Below are 20,151 nucleotides of genomic sequence, written 5' to 3' on the forward strand. Positions count from 1 at the left end.
CCATTGGCTTTATACCCTATAGTAATAATACAAATTTCTTTCTTATTCCAAAGAGAACCTAACATTCAGAAGGGGAGGTGCAACTCAAAATGCAGCAGTCTGTACATCTCACACAAAAACAAAAGAAATCTCTTCTGGGTAATAATAAACTCAGAGTGCCCTCAAACTACCCTTCAACCCATAGAAGTTGACACTCACATACCTGCTTTTAATTTGAATAGCCAGATTAGCAAGAGAAAATTCACTGTCCTGAAATACAGAATTCAGCTGCAAAAAATAAAACATACCAGTTTTAGTATTCCCACTCCTCTATATTAACCCAGAAAAGTTACCTAAGATCTTGTTATTATTAAGCTTCATTCATTATTTCAGTTGGTTCAACATTGTCTTCTGATCCACTTGGTTTATACCTACTGTTATGAGCTGAATGCTGTTCCCCTAAAATTCATATGTTAAAGCCCTAACCCCCTAATTTGACTCTATTTGAAGACAGGGCCTTTACAGAGGTAATTAAGACTAAATGAGGTCTTAAGGGTGAAACCTTAATCTGATAGAAAAAGACACCAGAGATTTCTCCCTCTCCCTCCCCCTCCCTCTCCCTCTCCCCCCCACCTCTCTCCCTCTCTCTCTCCACACATACACATAAAAGGCCATGTGAGGACACAACATGAAGGTAACCATCGACAAGCCAACAAGAGACCCCACCAGAAACCAACCCTGCCAACATGTTGATCTTGGATTTCCAGTCTCCAAAACCCTGAGAAAATATTGGGTTGGCCAAAAAGTTTTTTGTTTCAGTAAGATGGCTCTAGTAGCACTTAGTTGTCTTTAACTCCATTCTAACAATTCCATTAGATTGTATTGTGACAGCTGACATATTAGCATGCACCTTTTAAAAACTTAACAAAATTGGTGAATCTTTGTGTAGCCATTTTAATATTGAAGATGGAAGAAAATATGCAACATTCTCAGCACATTATGCTTTATTATTTCAAGAAGTGTTGAAACACACACACACAAAGATTTGTGCAGTGTGTGGAGAAGATACTGTGACTGATGGAACATGTCAAAAGTGGTTCATGAAGTTTCACACTGGAGACTTCTTGCTGGACGATGCTCCAAGGTTGGGTGGACCACTTGAAATTGATAGTGATCAAAGCAAGACTTTAATTGAAAACAATCTATGTTATACCATGTGGGAGATAGCCGACACACTCAAAATATCCAAATCAATAAAGTTATTGGTGAAAATAAAAAAAAAATGTATCTTTTATTTTATGGGGAAAAAAAAACCTTACAGACTTTTTGGCCAACCCAAGACACGTTTGCTGTTCAAGACACCTAGTGAATCATACTGTTATGTTATGCCAACCTTAGTAGACAAATATACTCAATCATGTCAAGCACTTATATTCATGTCATATACACTTGAAAATAAATGCTGATGGGGAGAGAAGGGAAATAGATATGATCGTTTACTATTGGTAGGGATGCAAGTTTGTATCACCTATCTGGGAGGTCATTTAGCAATAGCTATTAACATGTGAAATGTTTATGATTCACAAAGCCCAATTCTAGGAATGTACCCTATAGAAACTCAAGTGGTTCCCCCAAATTTATCACAAGAGCATTATTGTCAAAATTGTTTCCAAATAGAAATAAATAGAAACACATGAATGGCCACCAGTGGATATCCAGATTAAAAAATACTACTTTACATCATCTAGGGAAGTCCTATGCATCTGTTAAAGTGTATGAGGTGTCTATATTTATAAACATGAATATGCTCAGAGATAGGTGGTTAAGTGAAAAAAAGCAAGTTAGCATAATTAGTATGATACCCATTATTTTTATAAAAGAACATACATGCATCAATGTCATTGAATGCATAGAAAAAATCTGAGAGAATATACTTCAAACTATTCAGAGTAATTAATACAAGGAGCAGTACTAAAATCGACATATACCTTCTGGGTTTCAAACTTCAGTTTTTTTATTTTTACAAAGAGTATGTAGTATTCTTATGATCAGAAAAATGTAAGAATAAGTAAAACATTTATTGTGTAAGAGAGAAAAAAAGTTAAAATTCAGAAAACAAAAATATCTAAATACAATGACATAGACTTTGTTATCACTGCTCTCCTAGTTTCCCCAAATAGGAAAATTTGGCAAAATCCAGAATTTGTACAAGTGGAAGAAAATGTACACTTCTAAACAAATTAAAATATTAATATCTCATAAAAGCTTTCAACATTGGTGCTATGAAAGAAAAACCACATACATCTTCATGGTGTTGATTACAGAGTGGATAGACTTTCAGCAAAAACATCAAAACTAATTCACTGTGAAATGTATATGGGTAGAAAAAGTAAATCCTAGTTTTAATGTACTCAGTCTTTGTTATATATATACATATATATTCACATATTTTATATGTACCATAAATATTTAAAAGCTCAATGTACCCAATTTTCTGCTAATCCATTTACAACACTGGTAATAGGGATCGCTGGCTCTTCATCAAAGATAGAGAAGCTCATTCCAATATTATAGAAAGAAACTGTAATTAAAAATAAGGAGATTAATTTTATTTATATAGTAAAGACATTTAACTTGTATAAATTTGGTCAAAATTATCTTTATTTAAAGAAACCAAACAGTGAAATCTCATTCTTAAACTTAGCTTAATTTAACTCCAAGTTCAAGAACCAGCATCTTAGCTTCATATTCAAAAGCAAATAGGAATAAACAAAACAGAAACAGATTCATAGATACAGAGAACAGACTGGTGGTTGTCAGAGGATAGGGGGGTTGGGGAACTGGATGAAAAAGGTGAAGGGATCAAGAAGTACAGATTGGGAAAAAGGGAAATACAGATTTGTAGTTACAGAATAGTCATGGGGATGTAAAGTACAATATAGGAAATACAGTAAATAATATTATAGTAACTATGTACTATAACTATGTACTATGTACGGTGCCAGGTGAGCACTGGAAATATCAGGGAAACACTTGCAAAGTACATGATTGTCTAACCATTATTTTACAGACCCAAAATTAATGCAAAATAATATTGAATAAAATTTTAATTGAAAAAAAATTTAAAATAATTTTAAAAAGCAAAACAGGGTGTACCATCACATTTTTAAAATTATTTGGGAAGTTCCCTATGCAGTTGATAGACATTCTACAAACCTCCTAAACTCTCCATTTTCATTGACCAATGGATTTCCAATCCATTTAACAGCCAAGTTAAACATGATCTCACAAAATCATTTGTCCTGAGGAAATATTTCTTTTTTCTGGTCTGTCTTTCTGTTTCAGGTTTTTCTCTTGGTAGTTCCTTTTTTCTTTTGTCTGCCCTATCAAATTTTAATGAATGTAAAAAGTTGAAGGAACATCCAAACTTTGGGCAATATGGAAGCCAAATACTCCATGACTCAAGCCAGCTGGAGATGAAGACTAGAGAAGGTTGAGATTTGTATCAGAGGAATTCCAAAAGGACAAGCTAGAATATCTTCTGGTGATTTCTGGAATGTGGTCAATATGTTGCTCCTAAAACTATATAATCCTCTTATTGGGAAGGGGTGAGGTTCCTGATCTATGTTCACATTGTTAGAGTTAGGGTCAGAGCATCAGAACAAAATGGGTGAAAAAGAGACTTAGAAATGTCACACTGAGTAAAAAGATACATTTGTATTATATTTCAATAAAGCAAAAATGAGAAAGATGGCTAAAGAGTTCTGTATTTGAGTAAGGTATCCACTATCTGATGGAGATAATAAATGCCCATGCCCCTCTTTATCCTTTTCTGCCTTCATAAAACTGGCCACCTTGGAGAACACATGACTCATTGTGCATGCATTCTGTTAGTGATACACTGCACACATTGTGGGACATACCTGTGGACTCAGTGGCAATAGGTGAAGTTGATGTTTCTGTAGATAGAAAGGAAGGTGTGAAGTCCAGCCAGGATGTCTCAAAAGAGGAGGAAAGTAATGAAGACACTGTTGCTGTAGAAGGATGTGTTACTCCAGTAGATATGAATGGATGTACTTCAGTAGCTGTAGGTATAGTGGTTGTTATATTTGGAAGGGAGTCCACTGTGGGCTTATGAAAAACCAAAGTAGGGGATGCTGATGCAGCTGGGATTCTGCTCCACACAGATGTTATTGTAGGGTTAGGCAGAGGCATGGAACCAATAGATAGGGTATGATCAGTTGTAGGAGGTGAACTACTCATTCTGCTAATGGATAAAGGTTGAGACACAGTCCTGGAGTTGGCAGTCACAATGGTTCTGGAAGAAGCCTGAGGGGATTTGGAAATGTACAAGAAGTCATCTGTGACTTTTACAGACATAGGGAGAGAAGTTGGGAAGCCAGTAGTGATACCACTTACTGTAGTTGTAAGAGTGGTTTTGGTAAGTATGGGGCTTACAGTAGCAAAGGATAGTGTTGTAAGGTTAGTGAATGGGTATGTTGGTGTCATGTCAGAAGTAGGAAATGTAGATTTTGGCATCTCTACTTTAGAGGAAGTTATAATGTGAGGAGTATTAGAAACAGATACCAGAGGAGAACGTGACGAGAGACTAGATAAGATCCAGGTCAGCATGGGTGTAGTAGTAGCCTTTGAAATTATAGATCTTGAAGTGGCACCAGAAGGATTTGATGGGGGTGTGGTTCCTGGAGTTATAGATGAGGTAGTCTTCTCAAATATCTGTTTAATGTCAACGGAAGTGGTAGGGATAGATCTTGAAGATATTGACAATGAAGGGTTCTCAGACATCTGCAAAGTAGGAAGAATTCCTGATGTGGAAAGTGATGACATTGCCATAACATATCCAGATACAAGACCAGTCTGTGAGGCTGTGAATGTTGACAAAGACCCAGGAACAAAGTATGGAGTCTCTGTTTCCATCTTGTTGAGTGTAGGAACATGAGTAGTGGTGATGTTTGCTAATTGAGAATCTTCAGCTATGGGTGTATTCCAGGAAGTCATAAGCAGAGATTGGGTGTTACTAGATGTGGTTTTTGTTCCCAGAACTGGAAATTCAACCATTTGGGATATAGGAGGAAGATAAGTCTTTGGAGTAGAGAACTTGGTTTTAGTGCTATGAGGTGAAACAATAAATGGTGTAAAAGAGGGCAGAGTTGCACTGGATGAAGTCCATAGATGGTATGAAACAGGGGTATTCACAGATGCAGCACCTTTTGTTAGTTCAGCTGTAGAAGTATTTTCTGACAAGGAAGTAATTTTTTGTGTATTTGAAGAAAGGGAAGTGGTGGCTTTTATACTTTTTGTGGGCCCAGGAGTGCTCTTAAAGCTAGTCAAAGATGGGGAAACCTGAATATTCAAGGAAGTATGAAGATTCTCTGAAGGAGTAGATGAAATCACACTTTTAGGAGCAGCAGTTCTGGAATAAGTATTTGTGAGACTCGTTGCTCTACCACTGCTTACAGTAGATAGGGAGTTGTTAATAAGCCCAGATGATATGCCCAGAGTTGTAGCCTCATATCCTTGGGATAACTGTGGTTTTGTTGATAGAAATGGTGAAAATGTGGTTTTTGGAATGGAAGAAATAACTTCAGTGTTCTTAGAACCAAGTAGAAAGGAGGTAGTGGTGCCTACAAATGGAGTCACCACCCCATCCATAAGAGCGGTTGGGATGATTTTTACAGAAGAATAAGTTGGCTCTGTTGGAGAGGGGAAGGACGTAGTTATGATCCTGGAGGACATCTCTGCCATTTCTGAAGTAGTAGAGGAAACCATTGTGGTTTTTGAAGTAGGTCCAGTATATGTCAAAGGTGTGATATCCAGTGTAGATGTTTGTACCGTCATAGTAGTCCTAGGGTTAACTGAAGACAATAAAGTAGAAAATGATCCAACTGTTGTGAAAGTGTCAGAAGAAACAGCTGGAGGTGAGAAATCAGAGTCATGAACTGACATTGAAGATATCTCAAACACAGGACCAGAAGTGGCTATAGAGGGCCTTTTCAAACAATCTGGGTGTGATGTTTTAGAAGACTTGGTCACTAGTATTGTTAAAGTGTCAGAAACTCTTTTGGAGGTGAAGGCAGTGACACTAACTGGCATTGAGGACATGTGGTAGATAGGAATGGATGTTGCCATAGAGGTTTTACCAAGAAGTGCCATAGTTACCTTTGGAGCAGAAAGGGCTGTAGTGATCCTGTCAGTAGAGATCATTGTAAAATTGGCACTAGATAGTCCACTTGTGGAAAGAGACAGGGACTCAGGGGAGGTCTGTGTGCTTTCAGAAGTGGGAGAAGCAACTGAAATCACCTCAGGTTTAGTCCTGAATGAAAGCAAATGTGAAAGGGTTGTGTTTACCTTTATAGGATATGATATTCTGGTTGTTCTGGAAGTTATAGTATCTACAAATGAAGTATTCTGGTGGTATGAGGAAGGGTGAGTAACAGAGGTGGTGCTTACTGTGATATTCTCAGTCCTGGGAATATACACTGAAGGGACACTACTGCTTTCTTTTTCAGGAGACAAAAATGTGGTAATTGTCAGAGGATGTGAAGGGAGAGCTGTTTTCCCAAGACTGGTAGACATTTCTGAAATGCGAACATGTGTGTTACGTGAGGTCCAGGTGGTAGGTGTCATCTGTGTACTCCCAGAAGTGGGAGATAAAGCTGAAATCCCATCAGGTGGAGTCAGAAGTGGAATCTCTGAAGGTGAATGTGTGTGATGACTGGAAATTTTTGTGGTCTCAGCAAATTCTGATTCTGTCATTTCCAAGGATGAAGTAGTCTGGGACTGTGAAATAAAAGGATTCTTTGATGGAGGCATTTCTGTCACCCCCATAGTTCCAGAGGTGTTTCCTAGAGAAGTGGTCATCTGCTCTTTGTCAAAAGACAAGGTAGCAATGTCAGTCACTGATAGGGTGGGGACCAGTGTGCTTGTAAGATGTGTGGAAAATTGAGAAATGTGACCATCTGAAGCAGTAAGCTTGTTGGCAGAGGTGTGTGAGGGCATGATCTCATCAATAACAGAAGTTTCTGTGGTGCCAGTAACCAAGCTAACAACCTGTCCATTACCACTGGAAGTATGTGGAAAGCTGGGTACATGGGGAGAAGTCTCCTCCACTTGAGATATGGGCTGGGTTGCTACTGGTGTAGACATAGTTGAGATCATATGAGTAGAGGACACAACAGAAATATTGTCAGGGAGAGATTGAGAAAAATCAGGAGTGGGTGTGAATGAAGTTACTGTGTCAGCTGAGGTGAAGAAATAGGTAGTCTTAGCCTTAGTTGCCGCAAGAGCAGTAGGTCTCAGTGAGGAGACTGGAGTTTCTGTCAGAAAGGAAAATGCTGTGGGTGTCATCTTGACAGAGTTCACTGTGGCTTCTAAAGTGGTGTGAGTAAAGTCTCTGTGGGTAGATATGATATTGCTTGTTGTGGAAGCAGTCTGATCCAATGGTGGCAGCAATGCTGTGGTCACTGTAGCTGATGACAGAGTTGGGACATCTGAGAGTGCAGAAGTGGAGGAAGCTGTCCTTAGCGCAGAAGGTTCAGACATGGTCTCCTCAGACACTACCACAGAGGTGACACCAGAGACATTAACTGGCAATGAGGACATATGGGTAATAGGCCCAGGAAATGCTGAGGAGTGAGTAGTTGTAGGCTGTGGAGGCAAGATACCAGTAGATGAGGATATAGCTGTCCTGTCTGTAGGGATAGTAGTAAAACTGCTCTCCAGTATCCTTGTGGTAGAAGAAACCAGGGGCTGAGGGAATGTCTTTGTGCTCCCAGAATTGGGGGATGGAGTTGGATTCCTCTTATGTGGAGTCTCTGAACTCCAGTGTGTTGTGTATATGTGGGTGGAATTAAAAATTTCTGTAGTTCCATTGTATAAAGTCTTAGGTGTGGTTTTCACTGATTTTGGAGAAAGCCAACTTACTCTCACCTCAGTAGTTTCCATTTTATTATCCAATGGGGTAATCAATGTTTCTAAATCAGGAAAAGGGGAAATGGTGACAGAAGCAGTCACCACTTGCACAGACTGATTTGTTGTTTCTACCATTGTTGAAAATGGAGAAACCTCAGTTGTTGCTGCTATAGTTGATCTTCCCTTAAGATAATGGGAAGTTGTTTCTTTCCTTGTCACAGTAGCATTGAATCTTTGTGTTGTTCCAGACTCTGGAACAGGGATTGTTGTCTTTCCAAATGCAAGTGTACTTTTTATCTTCATTTGTGTGGCCTCAGAAGCACTCTCTTCAGTAGAAAAATGTGGCTCAGCATCAGGGAGGGCAGATATTATATCTACTGGTGGAACAACTGTCTCCCTTGGTGTTGAAAGAAGTTCATTTCCAACTACTGTGGACACAGGGGTTGTTCTTAGTAGTAAGGTAGAAAGTTTAAACTCAGGCAGTTTGGCTACAGATGTGGTTCCAGAAACTATGGAGAAATTAGCCAACCACAGAGATGTCAAATTGGATAGAGATGTTGTATATCTGTCAATAATGGCATCAGTAGTAGTAATGCTATCAGTGGTAGTGCTAGCCTCACTTTCTGTGGATGCTTCTGGTTGGACAATACTATCAGTAATTGTGGATGAATGTTCTATGTTAGGAGTATTGCCATGGAATGCTGATGTCAATAGGGTCTGATCTTCTCTGGGAGTCCAAGTGACCTCACTGGTGAATAGATGGGCACCTTCATCACTTATTGATGTGGGGTCAGATTCAGATGCTTTGGATGTGGAAGCTGGTCTGGCAGAAATGAAAGAAAACATGTTTTCACCACCTGTGGGTGTATTCTGGGTATATACTTGCCCAGAGACTGTAGGAGGAAGCATATTTTCAGCTGATGTAGGTGCAAGTGTGATTCCAGAAGTCAAGGCTCTATAGGTTGTCTCAGCATCAATAACTGTCTGTATACTCTGAGTTCTGGTGAATGAAGAGGGTGTCTTGAATGAGAGGAATGTAGAAGGTGCCTCTTTTGGCATGGAGATAAACATTGATTTCTCCACTCTGGGTGAAGAGATATCCTGGAAATTTATAGATGTTAATTCTGTTTCAGCTGTTCTTTGCTCAGGAGTCATCTCAATAGGCTTAGTTGGGAACGTCATTGAATGAACTGTAAGTGATAGTTTCTTATCAGTTGTTGCCGATGTAGATGCTGTCTGATCTCTAGGAAATATAGTATCCACTGGAGCAGCTGTGGATATGAGCACAGACTCAGGCGGGGATGCTGATACAGTCCCAATGTGAGTAGAAGTCTGTCTCACCGTGGACCAAGGTACAGTTGTATCAACTGTAGATGCAAGAAACTCCTGGCGAGCTGTGGAGCTAGGGAGTACTCTGATGCCTGTGGATCTGTGTTTGGGCCAAGATGTTGTAGACATGGATGCTGACTCTATAGATGAGAATAAAGGCGTTGTCTTCATAATAGCTGCCTGAGATCCAATCACTGAAGTTTTAGATACAATTGAATTCTTGGTAAATCCAGATGTATATAGAAAATTAGTAGCTGTAGTTGGATGAAAGGTCTCAGTAACAATGACTTCAGCCTTTTTGGTTGTCATTGTGCTCTCTGAAGATGGGGATTCAGTTGTTTTCATGGCATTGGTGGTAGTGCCTATGAAGGTATTCTTGGTAGGTAGAACAATGGCTGCTGAAGTAGACAAAATGTCTGCTGCAAATGTAGCTGTCTCAGCTGTGGATGTCTTTAAAAATTTTGGTGCAGTCATTGTTTCCAGAGGTGGAGGTGTTGTACTGGAATATGATATGGTTGTATAATTAGTTTCAAATACAGGCATGCTTTTAGGCATCATTGTAGAAGAATATATAGTCTTCTGTGGTTTTAATCCAGTAACTTGGGATGGGGTTGTCGAATCTATTTGTTGTGAAAGAATTGTACTTGTTTCTTGAATTGTTACATTTTCAGAAACAGCTGCAAAAATAGAAATCCTGTGTTACTTTGGACTCAACTTTAAAACATAAGAGACAATTCTTCAAGAAACAGCTGTATAATGTTTTCTCCAATTTTGTCTTATATTTTTAAAAGATAAATATCAAATATAATCAAATCACTTAACTACTTGTTTTGTCTTACAATGATTTTCTACTTTCTAAAATCTCTATATGGTTTTCATAATGCCCTGGTTAAGTAACAAGTCTACTTTACAGTCTCTCCATATATGTGTGGGGGGGTGGGTGGGGGTGTGTGTGTATACGTATGTATATACATACATACACACATATTCCTGAAAGAGGTTCACATGCTACAGTAGTGCCTAATTGAGAGGATTAGCTTTGGGAAATGTACTAATTTCTTGAAAGACACAAATTATCAAAACTTAAGAAGAAATAGATAACTTGAATAGTCCTATTAGATCTATTAAAGAAATCAAATTGTATAGTTAATATGATTTCATTTGTATGTAGAATCTAATGAACAAACTGAACTAAGAAGCAAAACAGAGACAGACTCATAGATGGAGAGATGATAACTAGTGGAGGAAGGGGAGGTTAGGGGTGTAGAGATTAAGCAAAAAGGAAAAAGGACTCATGGAAATGCACAACAGTGTGGTAGGTGATTGCTGAGGGGAAGGAAGTATAAGGGGACTAAATGGTAATGGGAAAAAATACAGTAAAGATTAAGCCAAAAAAATTCTTTGAAAAATAAGACCACCTTTGGATTAAAATAGATGTAGTTTTTTTTTAAGATTTTATTTATTTATTTTTAGAGAGGGAAGGGAGGGAGATAGAGAGAGAGAGAGAAACATCAATGTGCAGTTGCTGGGGTTCATGGCCTGCAACCCAGGCATGTACCCTGACTGGGAATTGAACCTGTGACACTTTTGGTTCACAGCCCGCGCTCAATCCCCTGAGCTATGCCAGCCAGGGCTTAAAACAGATGTAGTTTTAAATCCTGGCTCATCACTTACTCATTATGTAGCCTTGGACTAGTTACTTAACCTCTCTGTGTTTCAATGTCTTCCTCAGTAAGATAATAATGCATGCTTTATAAAGCATGTAAGAGACTGTGCATAGCACCTGGCAAACAGTAAGTAATAAAAATAATTAACTGTTGGAAATAAAGGTATGCTGTTTTTTCCTTTATTTATTTATTATTCAATTTATCGGGGTGACATTGATTAATCAGATTATATAGGTTTCAAATGTGGATTTCTATACTACAGGAGCTGTATATCACATTGTGTGCCCACCATGGACTTGCTATTTTAGACTTGGTCAAATTTCTATCATTCATATAAATACTATTAATAAAAAATGTTTCACCTTGGACAGTGTGGCTGTGTTGGAGCATCATTCCATAACCAAAAAGTTGTTGGTTCAATTCTCGGTCAGGGCACATATCTAGGATACGGGTTTGATCCTAGGTTCAAGCATGTAAAGGAGGCAACCAATCAATGTTTCTCTCTCACTTCAGTGTTTTGTGCTTTCCCTTCCTCTCTTTTTAAAAGCAATGAAAAAAAAATGTCCTTGGAAGAGGATTTTTTAAAAATGAGTTTTTTTCAAAGTTCTTTTTTTAAAATTTCTATTTATTTATTTTTAGACATAGGGGAAGAGAGTGAGAGAGGGAGAGAAACATCAATGTGTGGTTGCCTCTCACACACTCCCTACTGGGTACCTGGACCCAGGCATGTGCCCTGACTAGGAATCAAACCAGTGACTCTTTGGTTTGCAAGCTGGCACTCAATCCACTGAGACACACCAGCCAGGGCTAAAAAAATGTTTTGATTTGGAACTGCAATATTAAAATTTCTTGAATATGCATTTATTTTTGTACCAATTATATATACATGTAATAATAAATTTATGATATTATAAACATACACAACAAAAGAAATGTCAAAGGATATGATAAAATAAGTATACATGGAAGTTTTACAATATTTTCTTCCTGCACTTGAATGTATTGTGTGTATACTGCATAGAATTGTGCATCATATTTTGAAGACCACTGGGGCCTATCTTATGTCTCAATTCAAGTCAATTAAATTTAACAAGTACTGTGAACACTAGGTCCTGTGAAAAATATATAGAATTTATAGCATGATTCCTTTGCTCAAAGAGCTCACATGTTGAAAAAAAATCTAAATTTACTAAAATATTTTAAAATATTTTATTTATTTATTTTTAGAGAGAGGGGAAGGCAGGGAGAAAGAGAGGGAGAGAAACATTGATGTCTGAGGGGACCAGGCCCACAACCCAGGCCTGTGCCCTGACCATAAATCAAACTGATAACCTTCCACTTTGCAGGACAATTCCCAACCCACTGAGCCACATTGTTCAGGGCAACTACTAAAATATTTTTAAATAAAAACAATGGTAAGCAACAGTTGTAAACAATAATAAATAAATAATATATGAATAAACTGTGTTTCATATGCTCAAAACTGTAAGCCTACTTTTGCCCACTCCTGTACAACATGATTTAAAAAAAAAACAATAAAAACATAATAAAGTAATAACACCATTTACAATAAATTGAACAATAGAATTTAACCAGGTTCCAGAAGTGCAGTGGGGTCACTGCAATGAGAGAGCAACTCTGGCTTCAAGCTAAGGACAAAGCTTTCTCTCAGAAGATATAGGCCTTTGAGAAGTGATGGGGTTTGGGTAGAGAAAGCAAGACATGGGGCAATGAATATGGAGACAGTGAAAACATTAGTCTTGCTGGGAGGGAGTATGTTGGATAGGTGTGAAAAAGAATATCAGACTAGGATGAAACCTGAAGAGGAAGGTGGACAGACAGGTAAGAGAAGATAATATAGCAACTTTCATGCACTTATTACAGACCAAACACTGTGCTACTTGCTATCTCATTTAATGCACCTAACAACCTTATGAGGTAGATATCACCTTATTACTTTTAAGATTCTCTCTCTTTAAAAAAGATTCTCTCTTTACCTTTAACCTTTGGTATTTTAATCATGATGTGTCTTTGTGTGGTCCTCTTTGCATCTGTCTTATTTGGGACTCTCTGTGCTTTCTGAATGTATATGTCTATTTCCTTCACCAAATTAGGGAGGTTTTCTTATATTGTTTTTCAAATAAGTTTGCAATTTCTTGCTCTTTCCTACTGGCACCCTTATGATTTGAATGATGGTATATTAAACATTGTCCCAGAGGCTCCTTAGCCTATCCTCATTTGGGGGGATTATTTTTCTTCTTGTTGTTCTGATTGAATGTTTTTTCTTCCTTACATTCCAAATCATTCATTTGATTCTCATCTTCATCCACTACACTATTGATTCCCTGTAAACTTTCCTTTATTTCACTTAGTGTAAACTTCATTTCTGCCTGGGTCTTTTTTATGCTGTTGGAGTACCCAATGAGTTCCTTGAGCATCCTGATAACCAGTGTTTTGAACTCTGCATCTAATAGACTGCACATCTCCATTTTGTTTAGTTCTTTTTCTGGAGTTTTCTTCTGTATTTTCATTTGGGCCATATTTCTTTGTCTTCTCATTTTGGCAGCCTCCCTGTGTTAGGTAGAGCTGCTTTGTACCCTGTGTTAGTAGCATGGCTTATTGTACAAACGTGCACCCATAAGTTGTATGGGGGAAAGCCTTAGGTAATCACCAGGGCAGGGCAACCCATGTAAAACAGGTTGATGGAGTCTCAGATATGGTGTTGGCACTCTGTGGCTCTGTGTGGGGGAGGGCTCAGAAAACAGACAATGGCCACTGCCTGCTTCTGGAGTTTTTTCCAGGAAAAAGCTGTCCTCTGGCACTCACCCTGATGCCAGACACTTCAGTTCCTCCCCGTATGCCATGCTGCCCTTCAAGCTGCTGTTCTGGTACTGGAGTCCAGGGGGATTGAGTCTGCATATATCCTAAGACTGTTGCAGGCCTTTTAAGAAGAGACCTCTGAGAATCCCACAGTTTCTTCCACTGCCCTGACCCCTACTGGTTTTTATAGCCAGAAGTTATGGGGACTTCCCTTCCTAGTACTAGAACCCTAGGCTGGGTGGTCTGGTGTGGGGCTGGGATCCCTCATTCCTGAGGTATCCCTCCTGATTTTCATCCACCACACATTTTGAGACTGCCTGCTCTGCACCTCTGTATCTCCATGTCTCCTCCCCTCCTACCAATCTGGATGAATGCGACTTCTTTAATTCCTTGGTTGTCAGACTTCCATACAGCTCAATTTTCTGATGATTCTGGGTGACAGCTGTTTTTTAATTTAATTGTAATTTTTGCTGTGGTTGTATGAGGAGGCAAGTTGTGTTTACCTACACCTCCATCTTGATTAAAACCAAAGAATGGAGCAGAAGAATGTAGACACAGCCAACATAGAAAAACATTTGTTACAGAACTTTGAGAGAGAGAAAATCAAACTGATGACCTTCTACTTTAAAGGAGGGTAGATATTATATCTACTGGTGGAACAATTTCTGTTTAAACCTAATACTATACTCTTCCCTTCTCATACTCCATTCCATATTCTTCATTCCCTTTTTTATTCATGATGTAAATTTCACTTTCTTTCTTCACATTGCTCCATCTCCCAACCCTTATTAGTGCTCCTCCCTCTACACTCTCAAAATCATTTTTCTTTCAGTAGGTAATCTCATATCTGCTCTCATTTCTTAAAATAGTTTTAATCTCTTTACACCCTTATTGATACTGGTTCATTTGCTGTTGATAGTGGGATTGTGGGGGCTTATATTTTTGCGGGTCTGGGTGTGCTTCCTGGGCTTTGTGGTTTTGTTCTGGCAGCACCTGCACAAGAGCACACAAGATGTGGTGGGTGGAGTGACTCTCAGTCAACCAGGTAGAGGGAAAGACCTACCAAAGAATGACTCAACAACAATCAACACCCAATAACATCCAGAGAACCAAAATAAATGGCATAAAGGGCATCCCAAGAGCATCTAGTTCAGGTGATCAAGGAGAATGCACCCCTGAATCTCACAGGCCTCCTACCATAGAAGTTCACATTACAAACTCAGGGAGTCAGAATAGATCAATTTAAGAAGCAGAGGCAAACAAGAAGAGTATCACAAATAATGGAAAGACAAAAAAAAAACCCAATTGAAAGGAAAGGAGCAATCCCCAGAAAGAATGCTAAATGAAATAGAGCCAAGTCAACTATCAGACACTGAGTTCAAAACAATGGTTATAAGGAAGCTTAATGAGTTCAGTGTGAATTACCAAAAACTACAGGGAAATGATGAGGAATTTACTGTAAACTACATCAGCAAAAAAGGACATAGAAACAATCAACAAACACCAAGAGGAAATGAAGAATACAATATCTGAACTGAAGAACACAGTAGAAGGAATCAAAAGCAGGCTAGATAGAGCAGAGAATCAAATCAGTGAGCTGGAGGACAAGGTAGAAAAAAACTCCCAGAAAGAGCAAGAAAAGGAAAAAAGACTCAAAAAGAACAAAGAGGGGTTAAGGGAACTGCACAACAACATGAAAATGGAATAATATCCAATAATAGAGACACCAGAAGGAGAAGAGGAGCAAGGAATAGAAAACCTATTTGAAAAAGTAATGATGGAAAACTTCCCTTATTTAATGAGAAGAAAAGCCACACAAGTCCAGGAAGTAAAGAGGATCCCAATCAAGAGGAACCCAAAGAGGCTCACTGCAAAACACATCATAATTAAAATGAAAAAAATCAAAGACAAAGAAAGAATCTTAAAGGTAGTAAGGGAGAAACAAGAAATAACATACAAGGGAGCCCTGATAAGGCTAGCAGCTAATGTCTCAACAGAAACATTATAAGCCAGAAGGGAATGGCAAGAAGTATTCCAAGTAATAAAAAGCAAAGGCCTGCAACCAAGACTACTCTACCCAGTGAGGCTCTCAATTAAAATGGATGGTGAAATAAGGAGTATCCCAGACAAAAGAAAGCTGAAACAATACTCCTCCACCAAACCAGCATTGCAAGATATACTAAAGAGATTGCTTTAAGAGCAGGAAGAAAACAGTGAGGGAGAGAGGAACACAGGTGCAAAGGGGGAGAAGTGAGTAAGTAACTATCAATAATAACCTTAAATGTAAATGGATTAAATGCTCCAACAAAAAGACATAGGGTAGCTGAATGGATAAGAAAACATGATCAACACATATGCTGCCTACAAGAGACCTACCTCAGAACAAAAGACCTACAGAGACAAAGAGTGAAGAAGGGTTGGAAAGAAATAGTCCAAGCAAATGGACAGGAAAAAAAGCCAGGGTAGCAATACTTATATCTGACAAAATGCACTTCAAAACACAGGCCATAAAAGAGACACAGAAGGACACTTCCTAATACTCAAGGGCAGAATCCATCAAGAAGACATAAGCATTGTAAACATATATGCACCCAACATAGGAACACCCAAATACATAAGGAAATTCTTGGAGGACTTCTAGAAAGATATTGGCAACAACATAATTATAGCGGGGAATTTTAACATCCCACTATCAAAAATGGATACATCTTCCGAACAAAATATCAAAAGGATACTGTGGCATTGAAGAATGTCGTAGATCAAGTGGACTTAACTGGCATATATAGAACCATTTATCCAAAAAAAGAAAAATACATATTCTTTTCAGATGCACATGGAATATTTTCAAAGATAGACCACATGTTAGGACACAAAACTAGCCCCAACAAATTCAAGTAAATTGAAATCATATCAAGCATTTTTTTCAGACCATATGGGCTTGAAACTACAAACCAACCTCAAGGAAAAAATTCAAAAATATTCAAACTCATGGAGACTGAATAGCATGCTATTAAACAATGAATGGGTTAAGAATGAGATCAAGGAAAAAATGAAAAAGTTCTTGGAAACAAACAAAAATGAGCTCACAACAGGCCAAAACTTATGAGACACAGCGAAGGCAGTCTTGAGATGGAAGGTCATAGCAATCCAGCCCTATCTAAAAAATACAGAAACATTTAAAATAAACGACCTAACCCTGCATCTACAAGAACTAGAGAAACAACAACAAACAAAGCTTAGAGTAGACGGAAGGAAATAATCAAGATCAGAGCAAAATTAAAGGACATAAAGAGTAAAAGAACAATTCAAAGGGTCAATAAATCCAGGAGCTGGTTCTTTGAAAAGATAAACAAAATTGACAAGCTTTTAAGCAGATTTATCAAGAAAAAAGAGAGAGGAGTCAAATAAATAAAATTAGAAATGAAAAAGGAGAAATTATTACTGATATCACAGAAATACAAAGGACTGTAAGAAATGATTACAAACAAATACATGCCAAGAAATTTGAAAACCTGAGTGAAGTGGAAAATTTTCTAGAAAAGCATAATCTTCCAAAAGTGAATGGAGAAGAAGCAGAAAGATTAAACAGACCAATAACAACTGGTGAAATTGAAGCAGCAATAAAAAAACTCCCGTCACACAAAAGCCCTGGACCAGACGGTTTCACAGGAGAATTTTACAAAACACTTAAGGAGGACTAACGCCTATCCTTCTCATACTACTCCAAAAAATCCAAGTAGAGGGAAGACTACCAAACTCTGTTTATGAGGCCAGAATCATCCTAATCCCAAAACCAGGTAAAGACACAACAAAGAAAGAAAACTATAGGTCAATATTGCTGATCACTACAGATGCTGAAATCCTCAACAAAATGTTGGCAAACAGCATCCAGCAATACATTAAAAAGATCATACACTATGACAAAGTGGGATTCATCCCAGGTATGCAAGGATAGTACAATATTCAAAAATCAATAAATGTAATACATAACATAAACAAAAGCAAAGACAAAAACCACATGAGCATATCAGTACATGCAGAAAAAGTATTTCATAAGGTACAGCACCCATTTATGATAAAAACACTCAGCAACATGGGACTAGAGGGACCATTCCTCAACATAATAAAGGCCACATAGGAGAGACCTACAGCCAACATCATACTCAATGTGCAAAACCTAAAAGCTTTCCCACTAAGATCAGGAACAAGACAAGGATGTCCACTTTCACCACTTCTATTCAACATAATATTCAAAGTCCTAGCCACAGTGATCAGACAAGAAAAAGAAATAAAAGACATACAAATTGGAAAGGAGGAAGTAAAATTGTTACTGTTTGCAGATGACATTACTGTGTTCATGGAAAACCTAATAGACCCCACCAAAAAACTATTTGACCTAGTAAGTGAATTTGGCAAAGCAGCAGGATACAAAGACAATATTCAAAACCTGAAGGCATTTTTGTACACCAAGAATGAAATATCAGAAACAGAAATGAGGAAAAAAATACCATTTGCTATAGCTACAAGAAAAATAAAGTACCTAGGAACAAACTCTACCAAATAGGTAAAATACCTGTACTCAGAAAACTATACAACACTGAAGCAATAAATTAAAGAAGAGACAAATAAATAGAAGCACATACTGTGTTCATGGATTGGAAGAATTAGCATCATCAAAATGTCCATACTACTCACCTGGCTGGTGTGGTTCAGTAGATTAAGTGCTGGCCTGCGAACCAAAGTTTTGCTGGTTTGATTCCCAGTCAAGGCACATGCTTGGGTTGCAGGCCCAGTCCCAGGTTGGGGTGCAGGAGAGGTAAACATGCATTGATGTTTCTCTCCTTCTCTTTCTCCCTCCCTTCCCTTTTCTATAAAAGTAAATAAATAAAATAAAAAATGTCCATACTACTGAGAAGAGAATCTATAAAGCAATTTATAGATTCAACACAGTCCCTATCAAAATACCAATGACGTATTTCACAGATATAGAACAAACACTTCAAAAATTTATATGGATGGTTTCTCTGGCTGTTCTTGGTTGATTGATTTTATCTTGTGTTTTATGTGACTTTTTTTCAATTCTTATTATTTTTATCTCGCAATCCCTTATGTTTCTCTTCCATTCAACCTAATATTATTCTTTCCACTCCAAATTTATCTCTCCTGCACTACATTTTCTGCTTTTCTTTCCTTTTTTTTTAATTGTGCAAGTTACTGTAAATTTGTATTATCTTTTTCTCACTTTTCCGACATTTTTTGTTTTAATAATATTTTGGTATTCTTTTTCTTTCTGTATAATCTTCTTTGCTTGGCTGGTTATACTGTCATTTGATAGGTTCCCCCAGGTACCTCAGTCACAAGGTGTTGATAAGTTAATATCCTTCATCTGTGTTCCATTAATACACCTCTCAAGGTTCTATACTCTTTATTCTTGTTATCTAGACCTCATCGATTCTGCCACAAGACTGTCACTTTACTATTACTGCTAGTAAGACCTAGTCTATACAATTGTAAATGCTTCTCAATACCCCCTACCTGATCTCAGCCCACTTTGCAATTTTCTGAACTATACTATTGTGGGGGGTTGTCTCTATTCTTTTACTCACTACTCCTATATTCTAATCTTTAGTCCAACCCTACCTTAGAAGCTGACCTCCCACAGCCTCACAGCTTTCTAGATCCAACTAACAATCCTCTCGGCCCCAATAAGAGTCTTACCTTCTTTCCATCCTTTCTAAAACGTGGATAGTGGGGTGGAGGATCACGGTTAACACTATAAGGAGCCAAAGGATAACCCATCTCTTCTCTACTGGCTGCTAAAGTAAATATCACAGTATACTTTCTTGCTGTTTTAAACCATTTTGCCTTACTCCTCCAACTGATCACAAAAAAGAGTAGGGGGAAGCTGTGAACATCAGGATACACGAAGGAGATTGCGCCACCGAAACTCACAAATATTCTACCACAGAAGTTCACACCATAATTACAGGGAATCAGAACAGTTCAAATTAACAAACAAGAAGAAAAAAGAAGAAACCCACGAACAATGAGAAAACAAAGAAACAACCCCCCAATTGAAGGGAAACGAGGAAGCCTCAGGAAAAATGCTAAATGAAATAGAGGCAACTCAACTATCAGATAGTGAGTTCAAAACAATGATTACCAGGAAGTTCAATGAACTCACAATGAGCTTTCAGAAATTAGAGGGAAACTATATCAATCTCACTGCAAACTATATAAACAGGAAAAAGGAAATAGAAACTCTCAACAAAGGTCAAGAGGAAAGGAAGAATACAATTTCTGAACTCAAGAACACAGTAGAAGGAATGAAAAGCAGGATTGATGAAGCAGAAGATCGGATTAGTGAGCTGGAGGACAAAGTAGAAAACAGCATCCAGAAAGAGCAAGAAAAGGAAAAGAGGCT

General features: G+C 38.0%; 1 protein-coding gene across 1 annotated transcript in view; it reads right to left on the bottom strand.

Annotated features, from left to right (window-relative positions):
- ADGRG4 (adhesion G protein-coupled receptor G4) overlaps positions 1–20,151 on the bottom strand; it is a 100,566-nt gene that overhangs the window by 64,258 nt on the left and 16,157 nt on the right. The window contains 3 exon segments of the mRNA XM_045839369.1: positions 203–267; positions 2,466–2,560; positions 3,903–9,917. Of these exon segments, the coding sequence (XP_045695325.1) occupies positions 203–267; positions 2,466–2,560; positions 3,903–9,917 (6,175 nt within the window).

This window comes from Phyllostomus hastatus, unplaced genomic scaffold (assembly GCF_019186645.2).
Source record: "Phyllostomus hastatus isolate PE091 unplaced genomic scaffold, TTU_PhHast_1.1 phas_contig_30, whole genome shotgun sequence".
NCBI lineage: Eukaryota > Metazoa > Chordata > Mammalia > Chiroptera > Phyllostomidae > Phyllostomus > Phyllostomus hastatus.